Source organism: Meles meles, chromosome 20 (assembly GCF_922984935.1).
Source record: "Meles meles chromosome 20, mMelMel3.1 paternal haplotype, whole genome shotgun sequence".
Taxonomy (NCBI): Eukaryota; Metazoa; Chordata; class Mammalia; order Carnivora; family Mustelidae; genus Meles; species Meles meles.
The window spans coordinates 2,672,715-2,685,421 of NC_060085.1; the positions used below are offsets into that span (position 1 = coordinate 2,672,715).

Here is a 12,707-nt window from a genome sequence, read left to right on the forward strand (position 1 = left end):
GGAACCGTTTGCAACGGTCTTCCTGCCTCGGGACTCCCCGCCGCCAACATGTGTTCAGCGTGTAAGAGGGAGACCAAGAGGGCGCATTGGAAAGAGGCCCGTCCGGTGCTCCTGCAGCTCCAAGGGCTCCCCCTGGCCCCACAGGGCTGGCCTGGAGGCCACACAGTCAACCGGGCCGTCCTGAGAGAGGCCACCTAGACGGATACCATGAGAACAGGCACCAGGACTTCCAGGGGCCACGGGGAGCTCCGGGACAGACACCCTCGCACGCAGCAGACGGGGCGTAGGGCAGGGGGTGGGTGGCTCAGTGCTCGAAAGTCTCAGGGTCCCAGCGGGGTGGCGTGGTGGCAGCAGGAGCCCGCCCGGGGGGTGAGCGCACAGAGAACCAGATGCACGTGGGGACAAGCAAAGCTGCAGACATGAGGGTAAGAAGGAGCCTCGATCAAGGTCAACACCCTGGCTGGGAGACTGGCTGCCGCTGGGGAAGCTGGGCTGGGGACACAGGGACATCTCTGAGTCATGACTTACATCCGCCTGCAACCTACAACATCCTCCATCAGAATTCCAATCTGGGGGCGCCTGGGTGGCTCAGTGGGTTAAAGCCTCTGCCTTCGGCTCGGGTCATGATCTCAGGGTCCTGGGATCGAGCCCCGCATCGGGCTCTCTGCTCGGCAGGGAGACTGTTCCTCCTCTCCCTCTGCCTGCCTCTCTGCCAACTTGTGATCTCTCTCTCTGTCAAATAAATAAATAAATTTTTTTCAAAAATTCTAATCTGAAGAGTGCTACAGACCTCAGCAAAAAGCTGGGAACAAGAGGTCACATTTCTGTGCATGCGTGGGGACATGCTTGGGCAAAGCCTGTCACTGCAGCTGTCCCCGAGGAGACCAGCTCAGACACCTGCTCCAGTGACAGGGAGCACAGGGCTGGGCTCCGACCTACCCCACGGCACTCACGTGTCCCCTTCCTGGGGAGCGTCCTGCGCTCACGCAACACAGTGTTGTGAAGGGTCTAGAATTAGCAGAGGCTGGTGTTTGACCCGTGAGAGGAACCAAGAATCCCAAGATGCAGCATAAAAGTCACGCAGAGAAGCCAAGATGGGAGCAGAGAAAACTAACCCCCCCTTTAATGAGCGCGAGTCTCACTGCGGAAAAAGCGTACATGAGGTTCGATCTCCTGCGGTCCTCCTGTAGAGACCGCAGGAGACAGGAAAGGGCCCTGGCCTGCCTGGGTAAGTGGGGGCTGGATGGGGGCTTCCAGGGTCTCCCCACGCACCCCTCCAGGTTCCAGCTCTCTCTCAGAAAGACGACAAAACTAGCACGTGATTCCTGTGGAGTCGGGGCCCTCGTGTCCGATGACCTTTCCAGAGGACGAGCTGGGTTATCTGGGAGTGTGGCTGGGGGATCTCCCTTAGACAACAGGCACACGCACACGCACACACACACACGTGTGCACACACTTGCTTCCGTCCACCCAGGGCCCTGCAGCGAGGCGCGCCACCCCCAGCGCCTCTCGGAACTGTGTCTGCGGCACCTGCACCCATGGCTCCGCCCACCGCCGCCCACTCAGGCAAGGGGAGCCCCAAGACCCCGCTCCTGCCACCAGCAGTCAGTGTCGTGCCTGCCCCTCCGCCCTCCGCAAGCACGTGGGAAAGGCAAACCTGACGCGCACGTGATGCTGCTCGTTTACTAACAGGCCTTTGGGGACAGGCAATGCCCCTGATGTCTGGTTAGCCGGGTGGGGGGAGGGGCTCTCCCAGCCTAAGGCGGGCAGCACGGTCCCCAGGAAGGTCCTCTGGGCCTGCTCAGCAGGCGTGGAGGGCGGCTAACCTGGGGACCCGCGCAGCTGATCTTACAGATGTCACAGTAGTGAAGCGGGGGCTCCCTGGGGCCACCCTTGGCTTTCGGCGCCTTGGGGGGAGCCAGAAGCTTTCCAGAGAGGCTGCCGGTGGCGGAGCTGGCCCTGGGACTGCTTCCGGGGCTGCCCCACAGGGAACCTGGGGGCGTGGGGAGTGGGAAGGGCAGCTGGGGAGGCGGTGGCAGCTGGAGGGGCAGCGGCGGGGGACACTGAGGCCCGGCTGCCGAGTGCACCGCTGCTTCATGGCTCGGGTAGGCAGGTCCTAGGAAGCAGAGAAAAACCAGACACAGGGAGACGGGTTGGTTTGGAGGACGTTGCGAGAGGCGTGGCCTGTGCCTGCTGGTACACGGGAACGCATCTTACCCGTGTCCGGGGCAGAGGTGGGGCTGTAGGGGGTCGGGGCACAGGAAGGCAGCGGGGAGACCGAGGCCATGGGCAGAGCGCTGGTCGCGAGCGGGTAGGTGTAGTTCTCGGTGTAGCTAAAAGCTGGGGCGTTGCCTGGCGGCCCTGCCTTGGCAGTGGCTGCTGGCTGTAGGGGCTGCGCTTGGCTGTACCCTCCACTGGGCTGGACAGAAGGTCCTTTAGTCCCTGGAGGGTAAGCAGAACCTCTCTGCAAAGCCACCCTTTACCACAACCTGCAGGCGGACAGCGGGAGCCACGCCTGCCCCAGAACGGTGCCAGTGGCCTCCCCAGACCCCTACTGGCCACAACCGCCTGCAAGCCCAGAGCCCCAGGCTCTCCCATCCGGAAACTCCAGGTTCTCAGCAGAACTCACCTCCTTCCGGCTGGGGAAAGCCTTCCCAGAATAAACCTGGTTAGCTCCCCTTTTCCTTCTGCCTCTTTCCTTCCTACCTCTCTCCCCCACCCCCACCCAAGCCTTCCAGGCATAGTGAAGAGAACCGAGACTCCCAGCCCTCCTGCGGACCTGCAAAGTTTGGAGTGTGACCTTGCGGGGGGGGGGGGGGGCCCTCCCCGCCCCCTGTAAAGCCAGCGGCTCCTTGCAGAAACACACCTGGCTGGCAGGCCGTGGCCGTGAGCGGAGGCTGGCTGGCAGCGGGCAGGTAATACTGTTTGTTCTCGAAGCTACCGTAGCTTCCGGCATCTGTCGGAGGTCCGTAGCTGTAACTGTCCTGCGAGGGGGTTACCAGAACAACACAAGAGCAGGGAGGAAGCCGCTCAGGGCAGGGTGTGCCCTCGCGCACCCCACACGTGTTTGTTCCCAGGCTCCTGGACTCCTGCTCTGAACCGGGCCATTTCAGGAGCTGGGGACAGAGTGACCAGTGACACAGATGTGGCTGCTCTCGTGGAAATGTTACCATCCGAGAGCAGAAGCGCTCTGCGGAATGCCTAGCTCGGAGACAGCCCCTCGGAGGAGCAGTGCGGAACGGCAGCAGGTGCGGTGCAGACGTGGGCGGGGCTCGGGGCAGGGACGGCGGGAGGCAGGGGCCCCCCCGCACGGAGTCGTCGGTCGGTGGGCTTGCGGGAGGAGCAGAGGGCTGTGAGCACAGCGGCTGCAGCCAGGAGAGGGGGCCGGGGGGACAAGTGGGGCCAGGGGCTCAGGGAGGGTCTGGGTGCTGTGCCAAGGGGCGCACAGGGTGTTACGTGGAATAGGACGACAGGCAGGTGAGGACAAAAGCAGAGGCCAGCCCTGGGGGTGTGCGAGAGCGTGGGGGTGGGCTGGAGGGGAGTCCTGGAAGGAAGGGAGGGAGGCAGAAGGTGGAACCGGACAGCGTGAGCTTCGCCAGCTGGCCAGCCCGTGGTACACTCAGTGACGTCAGGGGGTCCCAGCGGTGGTTGGCAGAGTCTCCGGACGGTTGGACCGTGTCCGGATGGGACAGGCTGGCAGTTCCAAGTGGAAACGCAGGCCCAGGGTTCGGAGGGGAAGTTGGCATCATCAGCACCAGAAATGGCCAACGAGCACAAGCCCATCCCCTGCTCACTGTCAGGGGCAGGGAGGTAAGTCCGTGTCCCCGTCTGTGTGCGTGTATGGGGCGCCCACTGCACGTGCCCCCTCAACGTCATCCGGTGCTAGTCGAGGAAAGGCCAGGCTGATACCTGGTAGGAGGGAGCCATGGTGGGCGCCGGGGCGGGCTCCGGGGGCGGGCTCGAGTGGAGCTGGTACCCGCCATACCCCGCTGGGGGGACAGGCCCAGGGGGCAGGGCAGCCGCGGGAAACGGTGGGGTCACAGCGGGACCCATTCCGGCAGCGGGTCCCGTGGAGAGGCCGGCTCCAGAGGTGGGGAGGGGGAAAGCCGTTGGAGGCCCGGTGCTGGAACCACAAATACACACAAAAGCCGGCTACATCAGACAAGCTCAGGTGCCCCCAGCCCGCGGGCGTCGGCCGCTCTGGACGCCTACGGTGCATCCGTTCTTTCTGTGACTGACGTTTCTTAAGACCTTGCTACAGGAGCAGGCTGGGGTTTCAGCACTTTTCACAAAATAACACGATGTCCTAACCAACTCTGTGTCAGGGACCCTCCTTGTCCCCATTTACGGGAGAGGAAACTGAGGCACAGGAAGCGGCAAAGTCAGGGCCTGAGCCCCTTGGTCGTCTCAGCCCACCTGTGTGGGCAGCAAGCTTTTCCTGGACATCAAGTTCTTCAGTGAAGCTGGACTTGAATGGTATTTTGTGACCGAGGGATGAGTGGATCCCCCAATTACTAAAATGCAGATCGGTGAACACGAAACTACAAAGTGGGAGTCACGAGAACCCGCTTTATTGCGAGCTTGCTCTGCGCGGCACTGAGGCCTCTGTCTACACCAGTGCATTCTCCCCGTACTGCCACAGAGAAGGTCGTCACCATGTCCCTCTGTCCGTCAGTCCCATTTCTGAATGCAGAAATTCTACAGATCGGTGACACAGGTCAAGGGCTCGATTCAGACCCAGATCTTTGCGACCCAAGCGCCCCTCACTCTACTAAGTGTCAGCCACCGAGTAGACGGTCCTTGGGCAAGTCCCTTTGTCTGGGAAGGTACCGTCAAAGCTTTTAGCCCCATCACGGGTCCCATGAAGCTCCCGCAAACCAAGGGACGACCCCGGGTGTGTGCATGGGGTTTGGGGCAGGCAGGCCTGGGGACAAAGGGACCACAGCCATCGGTGCTCACGTACCTGGTACCTTCACACACGTTCTGGCCCAAAGCTAGCCACGCAATGACAGCCGAGCCGCCCCGTCCCTCTGAGTGGCTTGCTGCCCATCTGGGACAACACGGGGAGCGCCCTCCAGGCTGAGCAGAACACCGAGGGTCAACCACACAGTCAAGTGCAAACGGAGCTCGCAGGAGCTGGGGGCCAGCAGAGCCCGGGGCCTCACCCCTGCCAGGGGCCCACCCACCCCCTCCCTGGCATGTCCGTCCCCCTGGCAACCAGAGCACAGCATACACCTGCCCGGGTCGCCCTCCTGCCTAGAACCCTCCAAGGCTCTGCGATGCAGCCCTGATGCCGGCACTCCCCATCCCCTCCTGTACGTCACTCCTCGAGTGCCACCTCCTCCGAGAAGCCCTCCCTGAGCCCGTCTAGGACAGCGGCAGCACCCGTCCCCCTCTCCCCGCTGGACTTTTCTTCCCAGCACCACCTGATCCTCTCCGACCTGTCCGTGCCCTGGCCATCCCCTCCCCCATAGCACAAGGCCACAGGGGCACAGGATGGCAGTGTCCCAAGGTCTCTCGGGGCACTGCAGTAGCACCCAGCACACGGCAGGTGCACAGTGACAGCGGTGGGAGCAGGTGCGTACAGGAGTCCCCGGGTCCGTGTTTGGGAAAGGGCGGGTGGGGGCCTCCCCGCAGCTCCCACCTAGGGCAGCTTTCCAGATGCAATCCAAGGCAGCGTCCTGGACGCCCGGGGCCACTCCCGGGTGCAAGGCCGCCGTCCGAACAACTCGAAATCTGCAGCTCTACAGTGAAATGACGGCACAAAGGGAAGCCAGCCGTCCACTCTGCAACAACCCAGGACGCCTTCCTCTCCCAGGAGAGGCAGACGCGTCCCGTGCGCTGTGCGAGCCGCGGATTTCCCCAAGGAGCCGCGCGTGCGATCATGGCTCTCTTCGCACTGTCTCAGAGACTTTCTTGGCCAAAAGGAGGTGGAGCAGGCAGCCGACGGCTCTCTGAACCCCTCGTTATTAAAGCCTCTTTACTACAAAAATATTCCGAGCCTAGAACATAACAAAGGCACACCCTGGGGTGCCCCACGCCTTCCTATTTTGCCGTCTTTGCTTCAGAACTTTAAATAATGAAAACGGAATCATCCCCCATCAGATTCCCTTCCTCCCTTCCCCGCCGCCCCCGTCTGGGGTTGGCCGTGGTTAAGACTTTTACGCCGTAGGAGCAAGTCTTCAAGCCGCACAGAGTCGTTTGGCAGCGTTAGGTGGTGGATAAGCTACGCCCTTACTCTGCACCCTGCCCCGCCTCCTGCTTCTCCAGCCCCACACCCCCAGGCTGCCGGAAGGCACCAGCTCCATAAAACACTTGTGTTCCCTTCGTTTTTAACTCTGCTGTGTCCCACGCGGCCCTTCACTTGGGCTAGAGGGCCCCGAACCTGGCCCCACATTCTAGAGCCGCACGGTCCAATACGGTGGCACCAGCCACGTGTGGCCCCGATGCACTTACAGTGTGTGGTTCCGGCGGCTGAGGCGTGGGATTCAACATTTAGTCTCACTGTAATTAATTCAGGCTTCATGAGCCACAGGTGGCTAGTGGTGACCGTGGTGGAGAGCGCAGAGGGCGCTTTTCCACCATCGCAGAAAGACCCATGGGCCGCACGAGAAGTCCCCACCCATCTCTCTCTCTCTCTCTCTCTCTCACACACACACACACTTACTGAGAAGCACACCCCCTCCCCCTCCCCCTCCTGTGACGAAAGGGCCTCCTGTTCAGGCCCTGGAGAGACCCTTCTCCCCATCTCTTGCTCTAGAACATGAAAGCAAAGCACGGTCTACACTCATACACACTGGACTATCCGCCCTTAGAAAGAATCCCGACCCTGCCATGGCGTGGAGGGACCCCGAGGACACTGGGCTGTGAGAGGAGCCAGACCCAGAAGGACACATCGTGCGAGGACCCCACTCCCAGGAGGTCCCTAGAGGAGTCCCATCCACACAGAGAGATGGTGGGAGCCAGGGCTGGGGCAGAGGGTGGGGAGTCTGTGTTTTGTGGGGATGGAGACTCCTTTTGGGGAGATGGAAAGTTCTGGAGACAGAAGGTGGGGGTGCTCACAGGACAGGGCAAGTGTGCCTCATGACGCTGAGCTGTGCGCTTAGAGACGGTTCGATGGTACATTTATGACAATTTTGCTACAATAAAAAGAAACCTCATAACTACTACCGGTCACTCCCCGCCCCCCCCCCCCCCCGCCGTATCTTGTCTTAACGTTTAACAGACATGTTTTAATATTCTAAGAAACTTTTAAAGATTTTATTTGAGAGAGAGAATAAGAGAGACAGAGAGAGAGAGAGCGTGAGAAGGAGGAGGGTCAGAGGGAGAAGCAGACTTCCCGCCGAGCAGGGAGCCCGATGTGGGACTCCATCCCGGGACTCCAGGATCATGACCTGAGCCGAAGGCAGTCGCTTAACCAACTGAGCCACCCAGGCGCCCAAAAAAGGAAACTTTTTAGAAACACATGAAAAATTATGTTGATTTTTCCATGTTTTACATTCACTCAGTGTTTTTGATGCAAACACACCTGCTTCGGACACTCCAGCTGGAACTGCATTTTAAGGTCAGATCTCTTAGCTCAGACTTTCTCAGCCTTTCTCCACGGAGAGTCCAGCAGAAATGAAGGCCTCGTGCCCCCAGGTGTCCGTGTAGGTAAGAATTCACGTCCCTCTGAGGATCCTGGGATGGCGCTGGCTGTGGCCCGTCCCTCTGGGGACTCGGGCTCTCCGACCATCTCCTGCGTTCTGCGGCTCTGAGACGGAACCCCGATCGGAAAGGGGCTGTGCTGGTTTGCTCTGGCTGCCGCTACAAAGTCCCACGACGGAGCGGCTCCAACGACAGTGTTGCACAGGCCGGAGGTCCAAGATCAAGCAGTTGGTAGGGCCGGTTCCTTCCCAGACGTCTCTCCTGGGCGTGTAGACACTGTCTTCTCCCATATCCTCGCAGGGTCGTCCCTGGACGCGTGTGTGTGTCCCCATCTCCTCGTTACAGGGGTGCCTGTCATACTGGATCAGGGCCCACCTTTGTGACCACATTTTAACTTAATCACCTCTTTAAAGACCCCATCTCCAAACACCGTCCTATGCTGAGTGAGGTCTTGGGGGTGAGCACTTCTACAGTTAAATTTTAGGGAGGACGCAAGTCAGCCCACCAATGACACCTGCTTCGGGTCATTATAGTAGCAAAACTCAAATGACAGGGGCACCTGGGTGGCTCAGTGGGTAAAAGCCTCTGCCTTCGGCTCAGGTCATGATCCCAGAGTCCTGGGATCGAGTCCCGCATCGGGCTCTCTGCTCCGCGGGGAGCCTGCTTCCTCCTCTCTCTCTGCCTAGTTGTGATTTCTCTCTGTCGAATAATTAAAACATTAAAAAATTTTTTAAAAATTTAAAAATTAAAAAAAAATTAAAAAAAAAACACAACTCAAATGACATGAAAATCTTGGTCACACAAACATTCATGCTGAAATAAAATAATATGAATAAATTAAAAATAAATTCTACAGCACATACAATCATTTACGAATTTAAGACATCAAACAGCACTAATCTCTCAACAGAATGCCCAGACATGCACGGTAATAGAGAAATTCAGTCATCGCTGATGTTTTGCCAACCAGGAAAACCTCAGCCTCTGTTTTTTGGCCGCTGGGAAGGTGTAGTTCTCAAGGCGCGTAAGATAAAACATACTGTATTTAACTTCCCGCCAGCTTGGTTTATGAAGCGTCCGGGCGTATGGTACGCAGTCCACTGGCACTTCCGAGCTGGGCCGCCCGAACTTAAAGGCGGGTTTGAATGGGTCACAATCCGCTTGCCCGGCTGCCTACTGGTGGACACTGACGTCACGCACTGGTTACGTACTGCGGTCAAACATCATCCCACTGCTGCGGCTTCACACAGTGATCCTGACCTTCGCGGTTTCTGCGGGTCAGGAACGCAGGGGTGGCTTGGTTGGGCTCGGGGCTCCCGCTCTTCCTCAGGTCACCAGCAAGGCGGGGGCTGGACTGGCAGCATCTGAAGGCTGGACTGGGACCGGGGTGGTGGCGGTGCTTCCCACTCACGCCCTCAGCCAGACGGCAGTTCGGTGCCGTTGTTTGCAAGGGGCCTTGGAGCCTCCTGCGCGGGCTTTTCCCAGCACGGCTTGTGTGTTCTCACACACAGCAACTGGCTTCTCCCAGGGCGAAGCGAGGAGTCGGGCGCGGAAGCCAGGCTTGACCCAGCCTGACACCAGTCACGAGGCAGAACTTCAGCCACGCGCCAGTAGCTGGACGTGAATTACCGAATCTAACCCACACCCCAGGGCAGAGGATTAGGCCCCGACTTTTGAAGGGAGGGAAGGGTTCGTGGCATCTCTTTAAACCACCAAACGTTACTGGCGACGCTGCAAGGTACGGGCCACGTACGTTCCACACACGCCTGCTTGTGCCGGCCTCCTCTCGCAGCTTCCTGCCCAGCCTGGCTCCCACCCCCCTGACCACAGGCCAAGCACAGCCCACAGAATGGGGCCAGGACGGCTGTCTCGGACCCACCGCTGTGTCCTCACGTAACTGGAATGACGTTGTCGGAGGCCCTACCTCCAGTCCCACTGGGGGCTGTGGTGGCACAATTCAGCCCAAAGCACCCCCTTAGCACCCTAAGACAGGACAAATCTTACGAGCAGGTATCTTGGGGACTCCCCATTGCTTACTGCATAAACCTCAGCTTCTGCCTTACATCTGAGAGCTGCCAGCCCACCGCCTAGCCTCCTGCCACCCCCAGAATCCTCTGTCCCTCAGAACACAGCACTGTTTCCTGGTCAGCCCCTATGCTTTTCTCCCATTTCAGTGTCCACACCCAATGTCCATGCCCTTCTCTCGGGGCTGGGGGCGCCAGAGCCCAGCCCCAGCCACCAAAATCCCCGGTGCCCTTCACTGCAAGGCCTCTTCTGGCCCTGGGAGGTGGGGTAGGGCTCCTCCTCACCGTCACATCTCTTCTGTCCTCCTCGGGGCTCTCCAAACACTTGAGATGGGGCTTTGCGGGGCAGTCGAGGGGAGTAAACGTGTGATGAACAACGATCAGAGTGGTGGCGGCCCAGAGAGGGAGCGTGAGGCCCACCGCATCCTGACGGGCGGCTCGGGACACCACGAAAGCACCTGCTGGTGTTTATGGTCTGGGAGGGTAGAGCGCTGCCTCCCTTTAAGTTAGCTAAGGGAGCTCCGGGAGGACGTGGAGCGTGGGATGCCCCTCGGGCTCGGGGAGGGCATGTGCTGTGCATCTCACGCCCACTCTCACGAGAGACTAGGCACAGGAGTGCCCGGGTGGGGAGGAAAGGGGAGAAATGGGAGGGTTTTAAGCAGGTTTGGCAAGGGACACAGCCACACCTGCCCACTGCCTGCTTTTGTAAGGCCCCCAGCAAAGAAATGGTTTTCCCATTTTCAAATGGCTGGAGAAAATTAAAGAACGATTGCGTGACACGTGAAAATTATCTGACATTCACAGATCAGAGTCAAAAACGAAAGCTTCGATGGCACCAAGCCACGCCCGCTTGTTTGGGTGCTGCTCCCGGCTGCCTTTGCCCTAGCGGCAGCCCCAGCGTGGGGGAGCTCAGACACCATATGGCCTGGTGTTAGGAGGCGGAACCTCCGGGAGGGATTAGGATTAGATGGCGTCAGGAGGTCGGAGCCTTCACGAGTGCCCTTGAGTCAAGAGGGGATTGCTCCCCTCCGCCTTCCCCCATGCAAGGACACAGCGGGGAGGCAGTCGGTCTACAACGTGGCGTGCTGGGGGCTCTCAGCAGAACCCAGCCCCCCTCACCAGACGCCTCATCTCCGACGTTCAGCCCAGAACTGTGGGGGGGAGGTGTTCCTACTGTTGACAGGCCACCCCAAAGTACTACGATACACACAAAGCTGCAAGTATTTACTCTGGCCCGTTACTGAAAAGGTCTGTGGATTCCTGGGGAAAGCAGCACTCGACAACCGTCCATCGTTTCCCTCAAGATTCTGTAGGCGGGGCTGCGCTGCGGCTGGAGGGCGGCCGGCGACGGACACTGCGGACACTCCGGCCACCTCCCTGTGGCATCTCCTCCTCCACGGCCAGCCTGGGGGCCTTCACGCAGCAGCGTTCCCAAAGGCTCTAGAGGCTGCTAGTCCAAGCTCAAGGTGCCGGCAGGCGCCGTGTCTGGAGAGGGGCTGGGTGGAGGACAGGGGGACAGAGCTCTGTTGCGGGGGGAGGGGGCTCTCATAAGCGGACTCATCCATCCCACGAGGGCTGCGCCCTCATAACCCAAGCCCCTCCCCGAGGCCCCGCCTTCCGCTACCATCCCCTGGAGGACAAGGTTTCAGTTAGAAAGTCTGGGGGGGCCCGCACTGCAGACGACGGCGGCATCACTTCCACGGCAGTCGGTTGGCAAGACACGGCACAAGGAAGCCCAGACTCACGGGCTAAGGAAACAGATGTCACTTCCAGATGGGAAACGCAGCAAGGTCATAGCAGCAGAAAAGGTGAGGACACAAGGAATGAAGGACGGGGACACTTTGGCAACCAACCTGCCACACTGAGGTTTTAGGAGTTGACGGAGCCAAAACAGCTCATGGCAAAGACCTCCCACAGGCACGGCCCATACGGTTGCCAAAACCTAGGAAATCTGGCGTAGGGGTTCTCACCCGCGGTGACTTTGCCCCTAGCGAACAGTGGCTGATGCTGGGACATCTGTGGTTGTCACGACGGGGGTGCTGCTGGCGCCGGGTCAGCAGCCGCAGACGCTGCTCCGCCCCCCACGGGGCCCACCCCAGAGTGACCTGCCCCAATGTCAAACGTGCCGCTGAGAAACTCAGACCTGGGAAAACAGGCGAGGACACCAAGGTTTGGAGTGGGGGATCGAGCCTCGTGTTTGGGGGAAAAGCAGCCCAGGCCAGGAGAGGCAGTTTCTCCTTCCCAGGCTTGCTGCCACACGTCCAGAGGGAGACCACGCCGCCCCAGCTCGGGCTCCCCTTGATGGGAGGTCACTGGTCACCTCGCCTTCTCGGTTTCCAATCAGGCGGAAGCTAAGACTTCCTTCCCTTTGACCCCTTGGAATGGCAGTTTTGCCGGCAGTCACCTGGCTTCGCAGGCCCCAGGTTCAGAATCCCTGCTGGAACAGCGGGTGCCAAAAAGCAGTCGCCGAGGTTACACGACAGGTTTACGCTGGCCCCATGCGATGCGGCATTTCTCTCGGGAAAACGATCAATTCTTCCTGCACGCGGTGGCACGGACCTTCCCGCGTCCGCACTCAGGCACCTCCAGGGCTTAAAATCCCACAGGCTCAAGGGAGACAGTCCCTTCGAGCAAGATGGCAGAGGGGAGAGCCTAAGCAGCACGAGAGGGCTCTGCGCGAGCACGGAGCCGGAGTCACAGAGGTCTCAAGCCTGGGAACCAGGAGGAGAGCCACAGGCCAGCGGGATGGCTTCAGTCCTGCTCCGCGCACTGGGGCCTTGAGCAAGTCACTCACTCTTCCTTGCCCTCGGTGTACTAGCCTGCAGAGCGCGAAGCCTTCTCTTGAGATGCAGGACAATTCAGCAGGAGCTCACGCGGCCCAGCACCTGCACAGGCCGGGGGTGCCAGAACTCCCGATTTTAAGCAAGGCTGGAAATCAGGGTTTTTGCAAAATCTCCCATTTTTTTTTTAAAATCTCCCATTTTTAATTTAATTTTATTTATGTGTTTGTCAGAGAGAGACAGCATGCATGTGCAG

At 59.7% G+C, this 12,707-nt stretch overlaps 1 protein-coding gene across 1 annotated transcript in view; it reads right to left on the reverse strand.

Moving 5' to 3' along the window:
* Positions 1-12,707, reverse strand: part of ZFR2 (zinc finger RNA binding protein 2) — a 44,418-nt gene that overhangs the window by 17,614 nt on the left and 14,097 nt on the right. Inside the window, exons 3-6 of the mRNA XM_045991428.1 lie at positions 3,910-4,123; positions 2,867-2,984; positions 2,218-2,442; positions 1,827-2,116 (exon numbers count right to left, since the gene is read on the reverse strand). Coding sequence (XP_045847384.1) covers positions 1,827-2,116; positions 2,218-2,442; positions 2,867-2,984; positions 3,910-4,123 — 847 coding nt within the window. The remainder of the gene's footprint in view (positions 1-1,826; positions 2,117-2,217; positions 2,443-2,866; positions 2,985-3,909; positions 4,124-12,707) is intronic.